The 26,216-nt window shown below is 43.7% G+C and overlaps 1 protein-coding gene across 2 annotated transcripts in view; it reads right to left on the bottom strand.

Moving 5' to 3' along the window:
* Rapgef5 (Rap guanine nucleotide exchange factor 5) overlaps nt 1-22,884 on the bottom strand; it is a 230,735-nt gene extending 207,851 nt beyond the window's left edge. For both annotated transcript variants that reach the window (XM_036205803.1, XM_036205804.1), the window contains exon 1: nt 22,515-22,884. In XM_036205803.1, coding sequence (XP_036061696.1) covers nt 22,515-22,859 — 345 coding nt within the window. In that variant the 5' untranslated portion in view covers nt 22,860-22,884. The remainder of the gene's footprint in view (nt 1-22,514) is intronic.
* Between the last annotated feature and the right edge of the window lie 3,332 nt (nt 22,885-26,216).

Here is a 26,216-nt window from a genome sequence, read left to right as displayed (position 1 = left end):
AAACCTCCCCTTCATTTCAGGCAGATTTCACTGGCAATTCTAGAAATGGGCTCATGAGCCAATGAAGCTTGGGGAGTTAGCTGGGCTACATGAACACCAGCATCCCTCTTATGTGTACCAAAAGCAACAAAAAGTCCTCAGCATAAACAAAGCCATACAGATAATGGTGGAAAAGAGGACCATTCCAAGTTCAAAGGATAGACCTTGCCTCTCCCCTCCCTCACCCAAATTTCTGAAATAAAGATTCAATGGCAGTCCAATTTTCAATCACCATCCCCCCTTAGAACTGACAAGGTTTGACACCTTGGGGAAACTTGATTTTGAAAGTGTTGCAGGGGTAAATTAATTGCATGACTCATGGCAGGTAATTCCTCTCACTTGAGTCCTGCTGGATGACAAATACTTCTGCACAATCATAGTCCTATTAGCCGGCAGGCGAGACCTTAGACCTTTAGCTACCCTCACAGTGGTTCTGTCACGCCCTCCTGTGCCTGAGCAGAGGTACATTGCAAGATGCTGTGGCTGTTGGTAAGGAGTATATTTTATGTTACCGAAGCCACACAATCATCCATGGACAGGTATACACATGAGCAGTTGAAACAAATGATGCCCATCTTCTTGTCATGTGTGCCAGGTAACCCATCCACTACATTCTGCAATATAAATAAATACTCGTGCCAAATGTTAACATTTCATTAGAATAATTCTATGGTTCTTGTGTTAAACTGTCAGTGAGAGAAGCTTCCACTTTTTAAAGCTACTCTGAATATTTAAGACATTCAATAGAAATATATTTAAGTAACTTGGAGCTAAAACCAGGCTACTCATCATTGCCTAGATATATGTGTCACTATGTCTGGAAAGAAGAGACAGAAGGAGGGGACAAGGAAGAGAAGAAAGAGGGAGGGGGGATGGGGACAAGGGGAAAGAGGTGAGAAAGAGATCAAATGACCAGTCAACCTGAGGACCCAAGACAGCATAGTCAGTGCACAGGCGTAGACTCACTACTGGTTTTTAAGTGAAGTGTCTCCATAAATAGACTGTATTCTGGATTTCCCAGAGCACCCAGCACTCCTAACAGCCTTACCTGCAAGTAAAGACTGTCTTATCAAAAGAACAGAGAGGGCTGAGATGAAGCTCAGTGGTAGAGCACTTGACCAGCATGTGCAAAACCAAGAGTTCAATCCCCAGCACCACCCAGACAACAAAAGGATGAGCTGATGTCAATTTCTTTGAACCAAAAAGGTATGCAATGCGAAGTCTGCCTGTTCTTTTTCAATTCTAAACATTAATGCTGCAATTTATGTGACAAAAGTTTCTAAACACCTTCTTAGAAGTGGAATGATTGACTTATAAGAGTTTCCATTATGGCTGTTTCTCGTTTCACAAACTGGCAGGATAAAAGAAAAAAAGGGGATTTCATTAATGATCACAAAAATATAACATAAAAAAGGCAGAAAGTGTTGACTACACTATCCATAAGGTAGATTTACTGGCTACTTTCTGTCCACTTGACACAAACTAAAGTCACTTAGAAAAGGAAGGAACTGTCAGGGCATGAGGAACTGTCTCCATCAGACAGTCTGTGAACAAGTCTGTGGGGCATTTTCTTGATGGTTGATTGATGTGGAAGGGCCCAGCCCACTGTTGGCAATGCTATCCCTGGGCAGGTAGTCCTGAGCTGCACAAGACAAGGAGCTGAGCAAGCCACAGTGCAAGCCAGTAAGCAGCACTCTTCCATGGCCTCTGCTTCAGTTTCCACCTCCAGGTTCCTGCCTTGAGCACCTGCCCTGGCTTCCTCAATAATATACCATAAACTATAAGCAAAATAAAACATTTCCTCCTCAAACTGCTTTTGGTCATGGTATTATCACAGCAATAGAAAGCTCACTAATACAATAGTAGAAAACAAGAGCCTAACTCTGTAGACTATGAAGGACTGAACCAAAGTCCTTGGACAAAGATCCAATGAGCCATTAGGGAAACGGCAGACAGGCAGAGCAAGAATGGTAGCAAGGAGGGTGTGTCTGCAGCTGGGGGCCATTTGGTCTGTATTCTGCAGCATTGGCAATATTCACACACAGGGGGGCTCCTCATCAGGCCATGGGGCTCCATCCCCAGTGAAAACATCCTAAGTCTAAGCTGCATTCAATGTATCTAACCTTCTGGTCATCCTAGCTTAGCCACATGGCACATTGAGAAGTATGGGCAGACTCCCCCACTGATCGCATAGACAATTGTGTGCTGAGGCACTGGTATCCAGCAGTAAGAGAATTTCAATGAATGCTGCATGGCTATTCCAGGAAGAGCTCCACATTCAGAATGTAAACTTTGCTTTCTGCTGAATATGGTTTTACCTTCACATGATCATATAACTTGAGCCATCCTAAACCAGAGCCAACTATATATACATAAGCTCACTGATCAATGTTATCTGATATGCCACTTGTTCTTTATTGATCATTGTTTTAACACTTTCTACAAACACTAAACTCATTTGTTACTCACGGCTGTCTTTGGAAGCACAGAGCAGTTGAACAACTTGCTCACAGTCATTCAGCTGGTGAATGCCAGAAGCCCTGCCTGGCTGGCTCCATAGCTTGTGCTGTGTTGCTGAGTATCTACTTGTCCCTAGGAAATGACTTGGTTCCTGGCCCCTTTGAAGTCTGGTGCCAGCCTTCTAATCGCTCTGCAAGCTGACCTGCAGCCCAGCATTCTTCCAGGATTTTCAGTTTGTTTCTCTTATTTGAAATCAAGATTTCCCCTAATGGCCTCATCCCAGATACAATCATAAAGAAGACACTGTACACACAAAACAGCCTCCACTATACTAGGGCCTGGGAGCAGACTAGTCACCTGAGAAACAGCAGGAGAGGAAGGATTGGTTGGAACACATGTTGGTATTGAAATAGTGAGTCAATTGTTCTTGTTAATTCAAGATCGGGGAGCAGGGTCGTCCTCCAAGCCCACAGTGTTCCATCGGACGTACTAGTAAAAAGCAGGTACAAAGATCTGCACACCACAATTTCCTGTGCTCAACACACAGAAATCTAAGAAGTAGAAAGTCAGGGTGGATGAAGTTCCCTTCCGGAATAGCACCTGCCCTCTCTGCAGCTGGCTGCCTCTCTTCCCAAGCTCTACCCTCTATCTTATCTCTTCCACTTAGCCCAAGGCCAGCTTGGGAAGCTGCTGGCACTGGACTTATCAAGAAGAGAAGCCTGGCACTGGACAGGTGTGGTGTGAGGACAAGGTTGGGAACTCCATTCCCATCTGCCTGGAGTCACAATGCAGGCAAGTGAATAGCTACAAGTTGATGTCTACTTAATCATTTGAGTAAAAAAAAAAAAACCCTGAAACTTAGCAACTATCATTTAAAAGTCATCCTAAAAAAATGTTTGTTTTTCTATTACAGAAGAAACTTCAACAACCAAGGCAATTTCTCACATAGACAATCTTCCATAACCTCCTGGAGTCTTTGGAATATTTCTGAGTTATAATCCTTTCAAGAGGAATTCACAGAAGCTGACAGAAACAGAAAGTCGGTTGCTGAGTCCTAGCATCATGTTCCTACTAAACTTGAACTTCTCACTCCCCTTAGGCCCATCCCTATGACCAGGACTGAGCCCAAGTGACCGTCCATCCTTAACCTCTCCGCTCTCCACTGTGCACAACAGTCAGTCATACTGAGCTTTCTAGACAAGTGCTTTTGTTAACTGGCAGTGACAGCCAGTTACTGGGCTATGTGGACATACAGTGATGAAGTGGTTCCCAAGCACTCTTGTGAGACACAATAAGGAGTGTGCTACAAGCCTTCTATAAAACTAAATTTACTCGACTACAGAAGCTACTGCATTGTGAAGAGCAACTTTATTTTGGTGGTGGGATAGGGAATAAGTTATTCTAACTGGTGGAGGAGGCATGAGGGGAAACAAAAGAACTAAGCTAACTCTCCATTACTTACACTTGAAGATGCCATAGGCATCAGATACTGCAGGAGGCAGAAGACAATCTTAAACAGGACGGCCAAGAAGCCCCCTGGAAGAATGGCTTTGGGGCAACTCAGAGCTAGTGAAGAAAGAGAGTTTGAGACTAAGAATCACAGAGTAAAGGCCCTGGGGTGGGAACATGCTGACTATGTTGGGCAAGAAGGCCAGCAGGACTACCGCAGTGCAAGGGGACAAGAATACTCCTCTGTTTATAAAGTACGTTCTCCAAAGAGTTAGCACACACTCACCTCCATCCACGATGTAAGTCAGACCCTGGGCAAGCCAGAGAGCTGTCTCCAACCTGTGTTGCCTAATAACTAACTTTGATTGCTATTTTACAAGTGGCTTTGTTCTTTTCATACTGTAACAGCAAGTCTAATTTTTGAGATCAAAGAACTGTCAGTAGCATAATTGCTCAGTAAAGTATTTTTAGCAAGACTTCATCAAAACAATAGTGTGCTACATTTCATGTACCAGCAGAGTGGTTCTATGGCTGACAGGCTGCTTTTATTTCTTGAGGTCTCAAAAAACAAGCAAGCCTGTTTCTTAGAGTTGATCACAAATTATTATTTCAGGTGTTACATGTGCATAAACAAGTCACACCACATCTTCACCAAAGTGACACAGACCTAGACCCTCTAACAGACCAAGCCCTCCTCTCCTTTCTCCTCCACACTATAATTTTACTGCTGAATACAGAAAGGTGGGTTCCGAGCCGTCAAGGCACTCTCTATCTTCTTGATGGAATTATTACAATCTAATTGTGTAATGTGCACCATTTTTCAAAACTGACTTACAACTGTCAACATTTCTCTCCCTCACTGGGCTTTGAGCCCCTGAAGACTGGATCCACACCTTACTCATTTCTATATTCTCAGCTTCAAATGTTGTAGGCAATACTAATACTTTTGCTTTTCTTCTGTTTCATACTCCCCGAGATGATGACATTCTCAGTGTCCTAAATCATCGACACCATGAACGCTGCTTTGGCCAATGAAATATGAACCAAAGATACTTTGGGTAGAGGCTATAATAAAAGCCAAGTGCAATTCTCTATTCTCTTTTACATGTATAAGTCTCTGTGGAAGATACTGACATGGAAATGTCTTAAGATAGATGCCAAGACTGGCACAGAGGACAGCTACTCTCAAGAGAACCCACACACAAAGTGTTTTGTTAGAAACAAGAAGGAAAGTTTATTGTGTTAAGTTTGATGAGGTTTTACTGCAGCAAACCCTTATCTACCCTGATGGACACAGCAACATGCAGGAGCCAAACACGAATCTTAAGAAGAAAGAATACTGGAATAGGCCAAAGAAAGTGACTGCATTGGATGGCAGTGGGACAAGGGACAGGTGCCAGATCAAAGGATGCCCAACCTGGAGTGAACAAAACAAGGAACAAAATCAATTCCTTTTATTTTGTCTTATGTTTGGCTTTTAATCCCATAGCTAATTGCTTTGGGATAGAGAGAAACTTCTATGTTTATTACAGTCATTAAGAAACAAAACTGGCTTTGAATTTTTACAACTTTACTTCTCACTAGAGCAATACTTTCTTGTGCGTATTTGGTATCTAGGATGAAAATCTATATAAGACAAGAAGGCTTAAAAACGCAATGTGAATGAGCAGCCAAGATCTCTAAAGAGTCTCCATCCCCTAGTGTATACCAGCGACAGTTGTCCCTCAAGTCACTTAACAGTCCCCTCCTTCCTCTTCAGGATGCTGAGTAAGTTTAAGGGCACAAGAAGCCTAAGAAAATTTAAAGAGAGACTCTGGGTTGAGTGAGCGCTTTTCTAATAATCTCGACATGCAAAGGTATCAGTTATTCCAATTCCTGAAAATGGCATCCAGCACCCTCACTAAGAGGAAGGACAGCCCTAAGCAGGGGCGGGAGAACTGACAGCCTGTGCAGGGGTGAAGAAATAGAGCACTGTGCAAGCCAACAGTGGAGACAACAGGAAGCTGATTCAGAAGTAGTGCCAGAACAGCGGCCACCAGAAAAGCCTTCAGGGAAAAGCTGGGGGGACGGGATGACAGAGCCAGGGAAGCAAGTCTGGAATAGGGTAGCTCATCCACCGGAAGTGAGTAAGGAGATGAGTCTTCTAACTCCAGGGTAAAGTGAACTACAGATTCCTCAGGGCATCGCAAGAGGGGTGATGTGAGACCAGAAAGTCAACCATGATCTCCACAGAAAGGACCTCCTTCCTAACTATGGGAGGGGAGGAATTCTCACTCCAAGCCAGAGGTGAAAATGAGGCATCTTAGTGAAAACCGTCTCTACCCAAGGCTATGAACTGGAAAGGGACCACTCCCTCCACTCACCTGAAGTCCTCAACCAGACTGAGCAGGCTCTTCCACCCCTACCATTTGCATGGGAGCCCCTCTGCTCTTGCCTATGGCCCCTCTGCTCTAGCAGACATGACCACTTCCGGGAAGATGTTATCTACAGGGACTCCATCCCCTTCCTGGCAGAACTGAGGCCCTCTCTTCAGAGCTACCAGTGGCTTGTCTTCTCTGGGCAGCCAGCAAGCAAGCTCTGCTGGAGAGATGAAAAGAAAGAAGGAAAACAGGTAGACAACAGGGACCATATGCTTCAAGATGGACACACTGAACAACATGAGGTGATCTAGATGATTTATCTGTTTTGACTGCAAGAAGTCCTACCCCAGACTCCCTCACACGTCCACAGTTTTTACAAATAAATACACAGAAATTCATAAAAAGAGAGAAAAATATGCCAGAGTTGATAGTGTTCATAGAGAACTTTTGTTTTAGAAATTGCAGCAATAATCCAGGTACAATGGTACTTGCCTGTAATCCAGGTACTTAGAAGACAGAAGCAGAAGTACCAGAGGTCCAGTCTCAGCTACCTACTGAATTCTGGGCCAACCTGGACTACATAAGACCTTTTTCTCAAAAGAAAAAAAAAAAAACCAAAATTGTAGCAACAGAGACCAGACCTACATACATACCTATAATACAATCCTAGCATAGAGGCTGAGAAGGGAGGGGTCATGAGTTGAAGGGTAGCCTGGACTACACTGTAAGACCTTGTCTTAAATAAAAACAGCAAATGATAGAAACAAGCAATAGAAAATTTAAGAATGAGTGCTTATTTTGTCTTGAATGTTCCATTTACTAGGACCAGGTACACAGATGTTGCTATCCAGCTTTTACTTGTTCAGTATTATTTATAAAAACTGGGACTTAGTTTCAACTTGACATGAAATTTTAATATAAAAGAACTATAAACACACAGAATTGGTAATTGTGGTCCTGTCTTGTGGTGAGGCTAGTGAAGAACATGATTTGGCAAGAAGCCAGAACCCAAAAAATATTTTTTCATCTCACCGACACACCCATCCCTGGAACCCATGGGCAAAGGAACCAAAGGTGTAATTACTCTATTCAACTGCTTGTTACCTTGTGAATGTAGTTTTGGCAGGCATTTCAGAACATGTTCAATACACAGCGACAAAATTCAGCAAGATCAAAGCCCCACATGAAGGTTTCAGAGCTCCTGTGCATGGTCCGACAGTACTGGGGTGTCTGGGAAAGAGGCAAGGGCAGAAGAGGCTGCCTGTGAGAAGGAACACCACTCATCAGACAATGTCTCTGGTCCGACCCCCAGCCATGTGAGGTTGCACACAAGAGAAACACAGGATAGCAAGTGGTTCACACTGCAGCACAGTAAAGGTCTCTTGTCAAAGGTTCAGAGACCTCTCATAATCATTCATGGTTAAGCCCGGAGTGGCTGATTTAAAGAATAAGCCTTTTCCTCACGTACCCTCTAAACCTGCCTCACCTTTCACAGCCTATGCCCGCTGTATTCATGAGCTCCTTCATGCTCTGGCCACACCTTCTCACTGTCACATTTCCCATCAGCTGAGACCCATAAAGGAGCTGAAACTCCTCTCAGAATGAAGCCCATCAAATACATGTGAGCTAGGTTCAGACACTCACCAGAACATGGTTGAGCCCACAAGGACTAGGATGGAAGCCCCAGGGAGACATGGCTCTCCCAGACACTGAAATGAGTTCAAGTATTTAAGTGGGGACAGCCCCATACATGCTGCTGCCACAGATGGTCAGTCACCGTGGCACCATGGTAAGGAGAATCAGGAAGAAGAGATACTGACCCCTCTTTCTCTCTCACTGATAGAACCCAGAGCAAAGCCAGAGGCAAAGCAGGCCTGGTAAGAATCCACAAAGGGCTAGACAAGACAGAAGAGCTGAGTCCATGTATGGGCAGAGAGAGATCATCGCAGCCACCATGACCCTCCATGACCCCGATGTTCATGGGGAGTTTTCATTGGTTCTTCATTGTCACTGTTCTTGTTTCCTTGGGGCCCTTACAATGGAGGAACCAATAATGGAGTGTTTTAGTACTATTACAGTATTAGTCATCCTGGTACAGACTTGGAGTTGTAAACAGAAAGCTTGTGGGCTCCTGGCCTCAACAACATCCTGGTGAAGGTTACCAGATTTTTGAGGTCTTTGAGACCAGCTGTGTGAGTCATGTTGTCAACATTGTTGGTGTCACTGTGACAAAATGCCTGAGCAACGCCATCATGGCAGGAAGGCATGATGGAGCAGAGTGGCTCACACAGCACTGGCCAGGAAGCAGGAGCGGAAGGCTATGCTGGCTAGCTGCCTTTTTCTTCTGATTTCATTCCATTTGCCCCAGCCTACTGGATGGTGTTGCCCACATTCAGGACAGATTCTACCCCTTGGTCAATCCTCTCTGAAAACCCTTTTACACCTTGACTAGTTTCCTTAGTGCTTCTCAATCCATCAGACAGTCAGACCCACCAGAGCCCCTGAGTGTGGTCCCATGAGCAGCGCCAAATCACCTGCAACTTGTCAAAATGCACATTCTGGGGCTCCATCTACCAGCTGTTGAATCAAACCTCAGCTTTCTTACAAAAATTTCACCACTCTAACCATTAAGATCCCTTTAGTTTTTCAAAGGCAGTCAGTGACCACAGAACCCCTCCGTCCTATAATTCTGGGCAGCAATGGTGCTGATGCAACCAGAGAAGCAGCAGCTCACATTTACTGATGGGCACAAGCTCTGCTCAAAGATGCTGAGGCTGCCACACACAGAGCAGCTCAGAAACTCATAGCTAAGTCTACAAATGAAATACCCGACTGCAGAGCACATGTAAACTAAGAACACACGTGAAACCACTCTGTAACCAGAAAGTACTGCACACACAACAGCAGAGTGAGCGCCCGAGCACTGACAGAGAGTGCTGGCCACTTCCTAAGTTATCATGTGATTTAAGAAAGCAAGGCAAGGTCAGTGGTGGTGCAAGCACTCAGGAGGCAGGGCCGGAAAGGCTGAGATAGTAAGGGGGCCTGGAATATGTTTACGAGGTTTTTTTTCATTAATGGGTGATGTGCCAAGAACAGAGGGAAATACAAAAGTTTCACCAGGTGCTGCCTGAAACATGGTAAGTTTGATATGACAGAAGAAAGGAAACATTGATGCAGAACTGAAGCTGAGATAAGACAACAAGTGTCTTCTCCCAAAGAAGAGACTGCTGAAGTGGGGAAGATGGCTCCTCAGGTGACTACACTTGCTGTGCAAGCTTAAGGACCTGAGTTCAAATCCCCAGCAGCCAGGTAAAAAGACAGGCATGGCCACGGCTACCTATAACCTCAGAGCTGTAGTTGGTGGAGACAAGAAGGAAGATCACTGGGGCCCCACTCCTGGTTCAGTCACAGACCCTGTCTCAAGGGAATAAGGTAGAGTGATAGAGCAAGATACCTGATGCCCTCCTCTGGCCTCCATGGACACACAGGCATACATACCAATTTACGTTTGTATGTGCCGTATGCACACTCACTCACACCCAAACACACTAAAGAAAGAGGAAAATGTCATCTGTAGGACCCCATTGGACAAAGAAAAGGACTGCCACCATGTCCTCTTCTGATGTTTCTCCTAGAGTTCCATATGTGGCCAAAAAAACAATCTTCTAGAAACAGATTTAAAGATGTGTTCCTTTATTTTCTCTGGTCCATGCCTGTGCTGATTGGGTTTTGTCAGCCTGTACTAAACCTAGACATACCTGGGAAGAGGGACTCTTAATTGAGAAAATGCTGCCATAGACTGGCTTGTAGATAAGTCTGTGGGGTACTGTCTTAATTAATGATTGACGTGGGAAGGCCCAGTCCATTGGGAGTGATGCCACCTCTGGGCAGGTCATTCTTGGATGCTTAGGAAAGCAGGCTGAGCAATTCATGAGGAGCAAGCCTCTAAGCAGCACCCCTCCATGGCTTTTGCTTCAGTACTAGCCTCCAGGCTCCTGCCCTGCTTAAGTTCCTTCTCTGACTTTCCTCATGATGGACTGTTACCTGGAAATGTAAGAGGAAATAAATCCTTTCCTTCCCAAGTTGCTTTTGGTCATAGTATTTTATGAAGGCAATAGAAACCCTAACTAGCCCCAGGATTGAAGGGGTCATGGAGAGAAGTTGAGGTTTTATACCATGTAGCAGGGTCAGAATCCCTGAAGAGAGCTCTAGAGATTTTTTTTTGTGAAGGTGCAGCCCAACTGCAGCAGAGACCCAGCTTTTTGGAGATGTCACCAAGGGCGGCAATAGCTGTAGAGTGGAACTGGCCTAAGTCTATGGGACAAGCTATGTGTGCTGGGCCAGAAGTAGAGTTGCCAAAGCCCTTCAGAGCCCAGAGAATCATGAGTGGGTCCCAGAAATCTGACACTGAGCTTTATACTGTTGAGATTTGGGGTTTGCTTTGATTCAATTATGACTATGCCCTGGTTATTCCCTCTTGGAATAAGAAAGTATTTAATTTATTTTTAATTTTATGGGAGCCCACTTTTAAGATATTTTGGATATTTTAGAAAGACTTTGAAGTTTTAAAGAAATATCAGAGTGTTGAAAAAGTCTTTGGACTTTTAAGTATTGAAACTTTTATTCTGTAGACTTTAAAAGTTACACTATATTTATTTTGTGATATTAATATGAGATCTTGAGTATGAACAAGAAAGAAAAGGTTAGACTTTAATAACTGATGTGTTTATATATCAAGTTGACAAGGGGTTGATTGCTGGATAAACCTAGACATATCTGGAAGAGGAAATATTAATGGAGAAAGTGCCTCCATAAGATTGGCCTGTAGACAAATCTATAGTACATTTTCTTGATTAACAATTGATGTGGGAGAGCCCAGCTCACTGTGAGCAGTGCCAACCCTGCCCAGGTGGGCCTAGGTTGTACAAAAAACAAAAAAACAAACAAACAAAAAAACAAAAAACAAGAACAAAAAAACAGGCTGCGCAAGCCACAAGGAACAAGCCAGTAAGCAGCAATCCCCCATGGCTTTTGCTCCAGTTCCCGACTTCCTTCACTGATCCAATGTGACCTGAGAGTTACAAGCTGAACTAAACCCTTTCCTCCCCAAGTTGCTTTTGTTTATGGTCTTTTATCACAATATAAACCCTAAGACAGTGACTTAATCAGATTCCTTTCACTTTCAATTGTTCCCTCTAATGGTGTTTATCTTCCCTTCCTATACAAGAAATGAGGTGCATATTAATTAGACACTCCTCTTCCCATTTGTCTAAGATGTGCCCAAAGAGCTCTGCATGCAGGCGGAGTTGGCATCTTAATGTAGAAAGACTTCTGTCTCAATTTCAGCCAGAAAAGGAGCAAAAAATAAAAACAAACTCCCTCCCTATCATTAATTGCCCTGTGGAATATAGGTATGCCTCAAACAGAAACTCAGGCCATTTGACCTGATCTAGGTCACATGGCCAATAAGTGAAAAACTCACAGGATATGTCCCTGTGATACCACAGCCAAACTGTATTTTGATAGATGAACTTCTCTGAGTTTCTAAATGTCACATCTTCGTCGATGCTTACACTTCTGCATGTAACCCCACACCTATACCTAAGTCCACAGCACAACATGATGAGCAGACTACTGGCAGTGTTTGTTCATTAGTGACAACATCTAGAGCAAAGTGACAAGCCATTCACTTCCTTCAAAGGCAACAAGAGAGCAGAACACACAATCAGCACAGAAGCCGTGTGTGTTGGGCAACCGCAAGTATTTGCACGATACCTCATAATAGGTTCAGGTAAATGATTTGACAAGGTCGTGTTCAGCTGAACAACGAAACCACCAATGGGGCTGGAGTTTAAGTTGCTAAACCAGTTAGGAAAGAGTAGAGGCAGAAAACTGCCAGGATGCAAAAAGCCTGTTCTCGGGACCTTTTAACTTTACTTAAGGGCTGGTGTGCTCACTGGAAATCCTGAATCGTGTTTTCTCTACAGACAATGGCGACAGAGCACAATGAAAAACATGTTACAACCAAGAAGCCAGCATGCCATAAACAGAACAGACAAACACAGGAAGGATCCCAAGTCACTTCAGGAAAGACCTTCTGATGTAACCACACAAATTACAGGGACCAGCACGAGGGCAAGTCTCAATCTCTGTCATTTTTGTATTAATGAATCAGTTTTAAGAAGCTTGGAGGGAAGTGATTAACGTTTTAATTATACTTAAGTTCTTTAAAAAAAAAAAACAAACTATGAGAAAGCCAATAGTAATTTAGGTTTATATCCACACACCTACATATACATACACATTTTTAATTCCCCTCATTAAAATTCTATTTTTTTACCTTTAATTTGAAGGCTACTGCTAATTGTTAAATGAGAAAATTTCAATTTATTCCCCTTTGAAGTGTAAATCATCACCTAAGCAATATCAGTATTCAATGCCCTTAAGAATTGTTAATGGAAAGGCTGGAGAGATGGCCCAGCATTGAGGTGCACTGGCTGCTCTTCCAAAGGACCCGAGTTCAATTCTCAGCACCCACATGGCAGCTCACAAATGTCTGTAACTCCAGCTCCAAGGGTTTTGACACCCTCACACAGACAGACATACATGCAGGCAAAACACCAATATACATAAAATAAAAATAAATCATTTTTAAAAAAGAATTGTTAATGGAGTCTTTATATATGTATGTGTGTGTGTATATATATGTGTGTGTATATATATGTATATATATCATACTTATACAAATGTGGATTTAGTTCCATGCAGCACTTTAATGCAGTGACATATTGATATTTTTATAAACCATGCAGTTTTTTTTAATGAAAATATGGCTTATTATAGCTCCTTATTACATGATTTTATACCATGGAGAAACTTTCATAATGACTGGAAGCAATGCTGCTCCTTGAAATGGTCATGTTAATGACAAGCTGCAGTGTTAAAACAGAACACTTGAGAGAGATTAACTAAGAAATGTGTCATTTAGAAAGAGTGTACAGAAAGCCTGTACGCTGTCTGTTTCCCATGGAGCTAGACTTCCTGGGTGCAAATTTTGTCTCATCTACTTTCTGCGTGATCTTAGGCAATTTACTTAGCTTCTCTCTGTACAATAAGACATTTTGTCCCAGGATGCTATTACTAGAATTGTTACTCTTCTTAAATCACTTCAAACAACTCTACTTTGTGAGATAGCACAGAGAGACTTGCTGAATAATCGTACCTATGGTCATCATCAGTAGTGCTTACTGGGGTTCCCTGAAGCATTGGCTGTAGAGGTGAATAATTTCCAATCAACAAACTGATAAAATACTTCAACACATAATAGAATATTTTAAAAAATATTTGTTCACAACTGAGTGATATGGGTCAAATGTTTAAAGAAAGGGGAGATAACAAGTAAAGCAATTATAAAACCATGGCACTGTCCTCTAACAGCTCAAGGGAGACTTTCAAGCCAGGGTGTGAAAGGCCAAGGCTTCCAAACAAGATGCAAATTTAGACCTGCAAGTGCATCTCAGCAGCCCAGGCTCTCTATGTAGACGAGGAGGACCTTGAACTTCTAACCCCACCTTATCCCCCAGCAGAGCTCTTCTGATTTCCAAAGCCCTACGATCCATCTTCCCCCAAAGAGGCTTTCACTAGATAATCATACCATATGAAAGAGTAAACATGGCAAAGTTTAATTTCTTTAAACGATATATTCATATACCTTCAACTATTTTAATTTTAAATGGTTCATTGACTTCTGATTTCCTAATGTCCATACTTCTGATCTCCCAATCTGTATTTTCTTTCCTCTGTCTTTTTATTTTTGAAGAGACATGAGTCTTGCCATATTGGCTAGACTACCTCCAGATCCAGTTCCTATATTCAAATAATTCATTCTCCAGCTCCCCCCACACCTGAAGTTGGGGACTACAGGTATGTGCCATACATCTTCAAGTTTCTTAAGTCTCAAGCTTGTTATTATTAACATAAATTCTGGGTTACAAGAAATTCATTTTCCCTCTTCTTTGAATTTTTTATATACACCAAGAGAATCTTGCTTACTTTCTAAATCTCTACATGGATAATGTGGCACAAAGCTCAGAACAGAATAGCTTCTGGAATGTGTCTCTCCAGACCTTCACCTTCTAGTGCCACAGCTGTTCTGATGATGAGGTGACTGACATCTCAAACCACAGAGATCAGTACCCAGTCCTGGGAGCCACCTCTGAGGACATTAGGAAGAAAATGGCCAACACTTCACACTAAGACTTGAAATGTTTCATGCAGCTACCATCTAATGTGCCTCATGTTGTAGTTTCCAAGTCTTGACTTTTTGACACCAGAGCCTCCTCATCTCTTCAAATGACTACTAAGGTTGCAATCCACAACAGCACCTGTGTACTTTGCCTTTGTATACCCATTTGTGAATGATTTATCATCATAATATTGGCCACACATGCACACATGAAAAGCCAAGCTATCAACTTTGACTATTCAGATAAAATTTTACAACTTGTTATAAAAAGCTTCCAGATCTCATGTCATCGTGGCCTTACCAGTATTCATAATAAGAGCTGTTATTCAATATTGAATCAAAATAATTTTTTTTAAATCACAAATACTCCAAGCCTTCACCAGTGACTTAGTTCCTGTCTTCCCATCTATTTATAGCTACACAAGTTACCAATTACTGCCAACTCAAGAGACAAGGCAAGTGTGAAATTTTGTTATGCTACCAAGACTTAGACATCACCTAAAATAGTCACATTATGTTAGAGTATCACATGTTTTAAAAACATGCAATTTGACTTTGCACACAAAAGTAAAAAACTGTGTGCCTACATTTCCATTAATATGTTTATATGAGCTAATTTGCCCCAAATAAGCATCCAGCCAGGGACTGGGGAAAAATCTCAACTCGAGTGTTTCTAGTGTTTTATCTACACTGTATCTGCACTCCAGAATCCTGGAATGTGGGGTCTTTCTTACCAAGGAAGAGCTGGAGGTGCCAGCACTTCAGGGCACAGCTCCTATAAGAAGGATGGTGGAACTTTCACACTGTCTCTGTTATTTTTCTGTTGCTGTGATAAAACCACATGGCCAAGGCAACTTATAAAAGAAAGCATTTAATTGGGCTTACAGTTCCAGAGGGTCAGAGTCCATGATGGCAGAGCAAAGACATGGTGGCAGAAACAGCTGAGAGTTCACACTTTTATCCATAAGCACGAGACAGACCGAGAACATGGGGAATGGCCAAAGTCTTTTGTACCCTCAATGCCTACCCCCAGTAATACACCTCTTCCAACAAGGCCACCAAATGGTTCCACCAAATGGGGAGCAAGTATTCAAACATATGTTCAGCTGGGACCTCACAAATACCCTTCTCTTTTCACAGCTGACGTCTATGGCAAGGATTGGGGAATAAGAAAGATAGAATGAAAGTAAATGAAGTATTAACTTGCCATTGTATTCTTTTGTTAAAATTTGATGAAATTAAAATAGGATAAATGAATCTACAGTTTCCTTTCTTCCCAAATAAGTACTTTGAGGAATAACAACTATAGAGGATTTCATTGTGGTAGTGGTGGTTCTTGATTTTAATGTTTCTGAGACAGGGACTCTCTGTAGCTCAAGCCTGGAACTCTGTAGCCTGAGCAAGCAAGCCTCCGAAGTCTTCCTGCCTCAGTGTCCCAAGCACTAGGATTATTGATGTGAACCACATGCCCAGCTGTTACTACAGAGTTTTAGGGTTGGTCCTTTGTTTCCTTGAGGCTCACATCTGCAAATTCACCAACCACAAATCAAAAATATTTGTGGGATGGGAGGACCCACACATACAAACTTTTTTATTCCTTGTCATGAGTTCCTAAACAATACGACAAAAGTCAGCAACACACTAGATATCATACACAATCTAGATGATTTGAAGTTACATGTATAGGTTATATGCAAGTGTTCTATTTTATATAAGGGATGTAAACATCAGCAATTTGGTAACTACGGTAAGTTCTAGAACTGGATCCCTTGGATGATGGAGACTAATGTACTTCATCTGAAGCCATGGTTAACAAGAATTTTAAAACACTGGGTTCAAACTGGCAGTTTGTCAGCAAGCAAATACAAGGATGTCATGATTCTCAAATAAGTTCATCACTTGTTCTTCTTATCTGCTCTGATTCACCTTACCTGCAATGCATCTGCCTCCATTAATGGTTTGTTTTCTCTTATAGACTACTATGAGCAGATCAAGTCAGCTGGCCAGTGCATGAGGCTTCTGGTTGACCTTTATTATCAAGGTGAGCCTGGTGATTTTCTGCTATTTTTAATTTTGGAAAGTATTAGTTATCTTTCACTAATACCCATAATGCTTCTCCCCACTCTCCCTGGACCATACCCAACTAGGACAGTGATAGCCTGTTTGTGCTAAAATGAAAGAAAAGTTAACCTGGCTTTGCACCAAATTATTGGGCATTCTCAGAGAGGCAAGGTGCTATCAGCAAGTCCCATAAACTCAGCAACTTACTGTAAACACTCTTTGCCCTCTCTGGACAAGAGAGCTAGACAATAAACTCAAAGCCAGGATTGTCCTGCGGGGACTGGCCTGCCTGCATTCAAGCTTCCCTCCCTCTTCCCACCTACACAATCTGAGATTGTCAGCAAGCCACTTTTGTGTTTCAGCTTCCAGATCTATAGAATGCACATAGCTACATCTAACTTACAAAGCTTGCTGTAAGAACTGAATAAAGTTTCTGCCAACGTGTACATGAGCCTCTAATTTTAATATAAGTACAGAGAACAAATCATATGCTTAGCTTATAAAGCACATATTCCAAACAAGTATTAAGTGTTCGTACTGGAGTAATATGGAGCAGTATATATTTCTCAATCAGCAAAGACAGGTTTCTGGCTGAAGTGGATATTGTGTCATACCCACAGTACTTCAGTTTGAACACAGAGGAAGGGTCACTTTGTTTCTCATCAAGAGTATATCAGCCCAATGAGATTCCTCATACCTACAATCTCAGCATTTGGGAGGCTCAAATAGGAAGACGCCACATGCCCAAGGCTAGAGGACTGTGGGAAGAGTCCATTGTGAAAGCCAAAGGCTGGGCATCACTAGAGGACTGTGGGAAGAGTCCACTGTGAAAGCCAAAGGCTGGGCATCACTAGAGGACTGTGGGAAGAGTCCCCTGTGAAAGCCAAAGGCTGGGCATCACTAGAGGACTGTGGGAAGAGTCCACTGTGAAAGCCAAAGGCTGGGCATCACTAGAGGACTGTGGGAAGAGTCCACTGTGAAAGCCAAAGGCTGGGCATCACTAGAGGACTGTGGGAAGAGTCCCCTGTGAAAGCCAAAGGCTGGGCATCACTAGAGGACTGTGGGAAGAGTCCACTGTGAAAGCCAAAGGCTGGGCATCACTAGAGGAATTGCTGTCCACTGTGAACAACTCAATCACCTGCCTACTGTAAATAAAACACTTTAAGACAATGAAGACCATCTCAGAGCCTTGTAGGAAACACCCCAATAGCAAAGACCAAAATAAGCCACTTGCAGCATCTGACAGTGTATAAAAAGAGTGATAATCAATACCTATTCTATAACAGTCTTGAAAATAGCCTCATTAGAAATATTTTTAAAGAATTTAAAAAATTAAGGTGGAAGGCTAAGACCAGACACTTAAAAGAAAAAGAAGCAAAACATAGGAGAAATGAACCATTCTTAATAATATTTTTTAAAAGATCAGTGCTCCTTGGACAGATGGTTAGCTTCATGAGTGAAGGAGAAAATGGACATGATATGCCAGAAAGTAAAAAGTTTTCTGAGTGCGGAGACCATGTGCAAAGTATGTAGGAGACAAGGGCACAGTCAAAAAGAGAACTTGCCACAACAGACTAAATAAATGCATTAATTCTTTTTTTTTTTTTTGGAGGTGAGGATTAAACCCAGGGCCTTGTGCTTGCTAGGCGAGTGCTCTACCACTGAGCTAAATCCCCGTTTCCATAAATGTATTAATTCTTAATGATACTTAAAAAAAGAACAACTCTGGTTACTGGTGAGGGTGTTAGGACATTAAAGTATTACTTCGAAAAATGATAAATGGGATGTCCTCTCTTTTTCTATGTAGCCTGAATGTCAGAAAACTCAAATAATTCATGATAGAAGATCTTTATGGACAGTATTCCAATTAATAAATGCAAGAGGAATGGTGGATTTAGACTGTCCATATGTTTGCATTTCCTAAGGAAGATGGCTTCGTCCATTGATGAGGCTAAAATCATTCGGTGAATGGTGGAAAGAAGGTGAGCTGATACCGTCTGACCCTACTAGTCAATCCTCAAAGAGACATCAGCATCATGACATCAGGAAATGGCATGACAGACTTAACTTAGCACTACCCCAAAAGCGTACTTGCTTTTGAATTTAATCAAACCTCCATACAGAATTCCCTTGTTATAGGGATAGAAGAATAAGTTAACTGTTACCCAGAGAATCAGCCCAGAAAATGGGACAGAGTCCTGAAGTAATGATCTAACTTGTCTTGCAAATCAATACCATTACGAAAAAGAAGAAAAGGGGGAAGGGGTCTTTTGTAAAATAAAATAGATTTAAAAGCCGAAGAACAAAAATCAACATGTGGCACCAGTTAGTTCCTGATTCTAATATTCATCACAAGAAAGGCATCTCTGGGAGAATTTGAATATAGGAATTATACCAAGAAATGTCAGCATTCTTAGGAAGGAAAAAAAAAGTCACAAGGTTTTTTTGTTTTGTTTTGTTTGTTTGTTTGTTTTTTGACTTATTTTGTTTTACATAGGAGCTCAGGAGTTCACTTTGTAGCTAAAGCTTGCAATTGTCCTGACAGATGAGTATTTTGGCTACAAGCACAAGCCACCATGCCGGCTCAGAGGAGTTTGGTGGTGGCTATAATGTCCTCATCAGAGATGGAAGCTGCAACTTTTGTAAGAAAACTTAGAGGTTTGCTTTAAATTATAACTCTCCCCCGCCACTCACAAAAAGACGGAAAAAACAAATGAAACAAGATTGGTAAAACTGTTACTAACTGCTGGTATTTGTGGGTTTATTATACAACTCACAATTATTTTAAATAAATAATTTATTTAAAAGCTTGATGAAATGTGCAGGACTCCAGAGCACCTGTGTTGCCACTGATTTTAAAAAGGTGACCATAGTCTCTGCAAAAAGCGAGGCTTAGCTCTTGCTCTACCTGTCTGAAAGTCATGCAGAATCTTCCAAGTCAATGCACAGTGAATTCAATACTGTTAGAAATGTCTAAACGGAGGAACCAAGGAACTGTGTTGTATTGACCAAATGACGGGTTAATTTGTCCCAGAAAGAGACAGTCTGCAGTGTACCTGGGTTGAGTAACAGAGTCCACAGAAAGCTGAGATGGTGTTTGATTGTCCAGATTTGTGGGTGTCTAAGACAGCACAGACAACAGATCTTCGCATGATTCGAACTCTTCACCAACAACCGTACAATGCTCTGAGCTGCTTTGTTCCCAGTGAACTCTATTAACTGAGTCACTCAGCTCCAATCTGGAGGTATGGCCTCACAGTTCTTAGGAGACTGTGAACCATGGTGCCTTTACATTAACATCAATGTACTAACCAAGGGGGTTAACACAAATGTCCTAACCCAGTTAACATCAGATGTTCATCACCCTCCAACCAGCCTGGATGTATTTTCTATTTGCCTCTTCCTCTCAAACCCCCTCTTCTTATGGACTGTTTATGTCTTCCAAAAAGTTCTTATTTGAATTCCAAACCCTTATTGTGATGGAAATTTGGGGGGGGGGAATGTGATGGAGACTGGCAGTATTTAGATTACATTTGGTTGTGAGGGTGGGGCCCTCATAATAAGATTAGTGGCCTTATATCAGGGACCTCCCTTTAGTGGCCTTATAATGTATCAAGGTCCTCCCTTTGACCCTGCTGAAGAAAGGCCAGAGGAATGGGTAGAAGAAAATGGTCTTCTGCAAGGCAGAGCCCTGTGCAGAAACAAAATCAGCCTCAACACTGACTTGCCAGCATTCAAAACTGTGAGAAAATAAACATCTCTTGAAGTCACCAGTCTGGGACATTTTGTGACAGTGGCTTGAGCTGCCTGACATTGGAACACATGGTTTCACTTTGTTTTTCCTTCTTTCAAACTCCTTCCTGGCCCTTTGGTGATGGTTCCAAAAATCACAACAGTAGTTGTCCTAGTTAGTGTTTTCCAACCTGACACAAGCTACCATCATCTGGGAAGAGGACTTTCAGTTGAGAAAATGTCTCCATCAGACAGCCTGAAGGCAAGTCTGTAGGGCATTTTCTTGATTTGGTGATCTATGTGGGAGGACTCTGTCCACTCTCACACCACTGAGTGGGCTGAGCAAGCCATGGTGCAAGCCAGTAAGCTGCACTCCTCCATAGCCTCTGCTTCAGCTCCTGCCTCGAGTTCCTCCCTGGACCTAACTCCCTGTTGATGGGCTGTAAGCCATAAGATGAAATAAACCCTTTCTCCCCAGAGTTGCTTTTGGTGATAGTGTTTTATCACACTAACAGAAAGCAAACTGAAAGTGTCCTCCAAAGCAGGAGGAGGGTAAAATTGTTGGAAAGTGTGAGTTTCCAGCACTGAAAACCTTGACAGTCACTCTCCCAATTAAAGAGAGACATTAAGCTTGAAAAGAACGGATACAATGTACTATAGTGGAAGGAGAGTTATTAAAGTCCATGTTATTTAAAGGGCCCACATGCTGTGTAGTTTGGAAAACGTGGGTCAGCCTGCACAGAGTCTGTACTTTAACAAGGCACGAGTCATCATCCCAGGAATCGAGATCGGTGTAGATGAACACTGCAGACAGATTTATGCAGAAATTTGGGCAATTCCTGTCATAGATTGCCCAGGTGCCCTTGTGTCTTCGGTATTCTGTGTCATGCAAAAGCATCTGTCAAGGATAATAGGAACACAATTTGACCTACTTTCCCCTAGATTCTTGCAAAGTCTATAACTCTGGAGCTTGTATTTATTTACCCACCATATCTTGAGGCCATACTTCCTGGCTTTCTTTGCAAGCATCCTTTATGCCACAGAATCAAGATTACTCTGTGGGCAATTCTGAAACTTTAAAAATTTTTCTTATTGCACCAGGGAATCCTAAGAACAACCCTTTAAGGTGGCCCCAAGAAGGAAATGCCTAGGAAAGGAGAAACCCAACCTGGAGAAGCAGAGACATGTGCCAATTCACATCCATTCCCATTACAGAAAGGCACAACAAAACAAATATTTTCCCCAACACTCAAGTTTCCGAAACAAACCAATGTCACAGGAGCTTGAGTCTCCAACTACGATCTCCTTTCAAGGCAGATAGCTAAGACCTCTAATAAAAAATCATCTACATTGTTGCAACTTCTCAGTGAATGCTACATAATGGTCAAGATTTTTTTTTTTTTTTTTTTTTTAATGAGTAGGATGTACCGAGGTAGGAAAGTCTGTGAAAGCCTATTGGTATCTTGAATACCTATTGGTGCATCCTGAGTGGCTTACGGATCCCCAGAATGACAAGCAGGCCCTCCTTTTAACAGAGAAAACATGCCTGGCCTGCTCAGGTCGTGAGATGTATTTAGAATACAAGGAATGCTCCTTCACCAGGAAGTCATATCTGAACACACCATCAGGAAGTCGATATTTGAGATTCCCGAGGGTCCTACACTCTCCCACTCCAGGGGGCGTCCCAGAGTACCGAGTGCTGTCGGCGCCAGAACTCGGGAGCTAGAAGCTCATCCAAGCTCTTCCAACTCGTAAGTCTCCCCCTCAGCAGTGACGGCGGCCAGGGCAGTCCCAATGCCCAGACTTTGCTATGAGCCTTCCAAAACAAGCATGCACGTCGCAGGCCACCTGCAAACGGGACCGGCCGCGGGGGTGGGAGGTGGTGAGACTTGCTGTTGGACGGGGCTGGTTGACTCAGTCACCGGACACCTGCAGCTTCCCCCTCAGAGGCAGCAAACAGCCCTTCTTCCGGTGATGCCCCGGTGCCCCTGGGTTCGGTCAGGTGCATCTGGGGAGAAGTGTGGCTGGCGTTGCCTGAGGGGCTCCCCCTAACCTCGTTATCCCGGGCCCTCTCCAGTGGAGTCCCGCCACCTCCCCAACTTCCAGAGCGTGGCGTCGCGGCCCCGCAGGGCGGCCGAGGGCTCCACGTGCGCGCCCGGGCCACTCACCCGGGCCCCGGCGGCGCTCCGCTTCCTCCGCAGTGTGAGCCCGCTCCGCAGCAGCGCAGGCAGGTCCCTCAGGCGCGGCCGCAGAGACGCGGCGGGCGGCTCGCGCTCGGGCTCCCGGGCGCTCGGGCTGCGGCGCAGGGGGCCATCAGCCAGGGCCGCCGAGGCCAGCGCCGGGCTCTCGCACGGTGGCTGCATCTTGACAGAGCCCACGGCCATCCTGATGCCCTGACGGCGGCAGCGGCGCCGGCGGTTGCTCTCCTCCCCGCTCGCCTCCGCGCCTTCGCCAAGCAGCGAGAGGGCGCGACTGCGGCTCGGGCGCGGGACGCGCTGCCAGCCGCTGCCCATTGGCGCGCGCCCGGCCCTGGAGCCTCGGCCCCGCGCACCGCCCCGGCCCCGCCCAGGTGCTCCCCGCCCCGCCCCACCGCTCACCTCTGGGCGGCCCGGGACACTCCCACCGCCTGCGGAAGAGGCCCCCGAGCGCTCTGTGCCCTGTGCCTGCACAGGTGCGTCATTCCCAGACTCCTCCTCCCAGCCCCCATCCTCCTGAGACTAAAAAGTCCCTTCGCCCCCAGCCAGGATTGCTCTGGACTAAAGGCTAAGAGGTCTTCCACCCTCCCGCGCTTTTGCACAGCCTAGCCCCACAGCAGACTTCTTATCTTAGACTATGCAAAATGCTTCCTGGCAGAGCATTGCCCCTTCGGTGGTCGGTGGTCCCCGTGGGCATGCTCCTCGTGAAAGGGTCAGCGGAGAAAACTTGTTGGTTTTGATGGTGTTTAGCAAAGTAGTGCAAGTCTGGTGGCCCGAAGGTGAATCTCTGTTAACGTGTTGGAACCTGACCTCCCTGAAAGCCTTCTGCTCTGCGTGTAATGAATAAATGTGCTTGGTAAACTGTAAAGGCTTAGTGCGGTGTGAATCACTGCTTATACAATTCCAGGAGGTAGGAATTGTGGAGCCCTGAGTGGAAAACCATTCCAGGAAGGTCTTCAGCACTAAGGGGCAGTGGATCTTCAGCAAGGTCTTTTACCCCTCATCATTAGGACCCTGGGACCCGCTTTTTGTCTATGACTGGCAAGAGTTGAAAAAGCTGTTCCCATTTAAATTATTTAAAATGATAAGTAAGGATATGAAGTCAGAGTTACTTTTGTGCCTCTCACACAGTAGATGCTTGGCCAAGTGTACATGGACGTGTGGCCAGGTAGGGAAAGAGGAGGCGATCAGTGAGCTCTGTCTTAAGGAAAGGGAAATTCAGCCAGGTGTAGATAAATACTTGGGGGGGGGGGGGGAATCGGGTAGTGCCCATACCCTTGCTAATTGCTGAGCGAATGTGAATTCTGAAAACTCCCGAGAAGAGCAACCTAAACCAAAGCAGGAAGGAAGTCTGCACTGTGCCTTGAGGCTGAGTGGAGAAGATGCTGAACAGAAGGGAAAGGGAGCGCCCTTCAAGCAAGGAGATTTGAAATTGTGATTAAAGAAAAACTCCCAGGTACTGTCACACTGAGCCTATTGGACATGGAGAATGTGTCCTGTTAGAGGAGGGTAATAGCATAAGGAAGAAGTAAGAGGAAAAATAGAATTTGTGTTGGTGACTTACCAGAGAGGCCTCAAATTTTGTCACCTTGGCCCATGTACATTTACTGGGAAGGACTCAGTAATGAACTTTATAGTCTGTGATGGTTTCCAAAGGTCTGTGATACAGATTCATCCAAGAATGAGCGTCCACATCTGTATACCACATCAGACTCTCTTGATTCATGTGGCCACACTTAAGCTCGGGTGGGCACTTAGTCATTACCTTGAGTTCTCAGACTCCCAGTGATATACAGGCTGAAGGGGGTGGGTGGTACCTGGTTCAGCTCCGCCCTCCAAGACCCTTCTAATTAACATCCACTCTGATCTGTGGGTGCTCTGCTGTGTCAACCCCAAGAATTAACATTTGAATTATCTATGAACTCACTCTGCTACAAAAGATAACTCATGTTTTGTCTCCTAGTTGACATTCTTGGTCTTCACACGTGATCCTACAGCTTTCCTTCCTTTGGCTTTTGGTTTGTTTGGTTGGTTGGTTTGGTTTGGTTGGTTGGTTTGGTTTGTTTGTTTGCTTGTTTGTTTTGAGGCAGAGTCTCATGTATCCCAGATTGGCTATGAATACCCTCTGTAGCAGCAGATAACTCTGAACTCTTGGCTCTCCTTTCTCTGTCTTCCAAGTGCTAGGATCACAGGCATGCACCACAAAAGCCCAGGTTCACAGTTTTCAACGTAAGACCTAGGAGTTTGAATTTTATGCCATAGATTCTACAGAATAGAACATGGCATGTATCTAAAGCAATCATCAGTAAGGACCTTTGAGAAGCTGGTTTAGGTTAAAATAATAAATAATAAAAGTCATGTTTCCTAAGCATGAAAGTGAGCAGATGGGAGTGGAGAAGATAGCTTGCTTGCTAACGTGATTGTCTTGCAAACAGAGGATGAAAGCTAGAACCTAAGAACCTATGTTATTTAAAAAAAAAAAAAAAAAGGCAGGGCATAGGCATATTGTCAGCCTCTTTTAATGCTAGTGCTGGAGAGGTGGACAGATAGGTCCCTGGAGATTGCTGGCCAGCAAGCCTTATCTAAAGGGGCAAGCTCCAGGCAAGTAAGAAACGCTATATTAAAAAAAGTTAAGAATGGAAGGTACCTGACGACTGACATCCAAGGATGTACTCTGGCCTCCATGTGCGTGTGTGCGCGCGCACACACACACACACACACACACACACACACACACACACACACGAGCTATCAGGAAGAGCAGGAATCTATAAATAGAAGATATTCAAACCCACCCGAGCGTCCCTGCTCTTGTCCCTTCCTCCTGAAATGCCACCCTTCTGTAATGCTATGCCACAGCACTTGCTGCACTGAGAGGAATATTCTAGATCCGTTTTTTCAGTCCTTTGAAACTTGTGGTTACTGAGCACTTGAAGTGTGGCAAGTGTGACCGAAGAACTAAATTTTAAACTTTCTTTAATTTAAATTGTATAAATTTAGATAGCAGCATATGGCTACTGGCTGGCCAACATGGTACCATCCTAGAAATCCCCATTTCTCTCACCCAGCTCGTCTCATTTCTCATATCCAAATGCCACCGTTTCAATGAGGTCTTTGGTGACCATGTGATATGTAACTGCAGCCCTTTCCCAGCCATCCCACAGTCGGCATAACCATTCTATATACTATACTGGTTTAGTCTCCTGCTGCCTCTCTGAAACTAGACTTGCACCCTGCAATGGTAGGGGTTTTTTCCTTTTGTTTGGCATGTTTAGCAATAGATCACATTCACTGGATAATTGAATGCCCCCATGTATGAGAACTCAGTTTTTCAAATAGAGCCTTAACCTGGCTTTTTATGTAAAAACCTGATTTTGTACTATTGAAAACTTAAAAACTGTGGTCCTGCATATACAAACCTCACAACATTCAGACAAGACCACTGGCCAGCAGTTTATAACTTTTTCTAAAGGCGGAGGTACCAGAGCTGACGATTTTTTACCTTGGAAATGACATCATCAACATGACACTTGTGGAAATGCCTGTAGTGGGAAGCCAAAAACTAGATGGGCTTTTGGTAATGAACAGAAATTGGAGAGCTGGAAGGTGGCCCTGACGGTGAACTATCTGTACTGTAATGAGGGCTGAACTGTTGTGGAGTGGGACAAAAATGAC

The sequence above is a fragment of the Onychomys torridus genome, chromosome 14 (assembly GCF_903995425.1).
Source record: "Onychomys torridus chromosome 14, mOncTor1.1, whole genome shotgun sequence".
Lineage (NCBI taxonomy): Eukaryota > Metazoa > Chordata > Mammalia > Rodentia > Cricetidae > Onychomys > Onychomys torridus.
The sequence above is the reverse complement of the archived record's forward strand: the minus strand, read 5'-3'. Positions and strand labels throughout refer to the sequence as shown.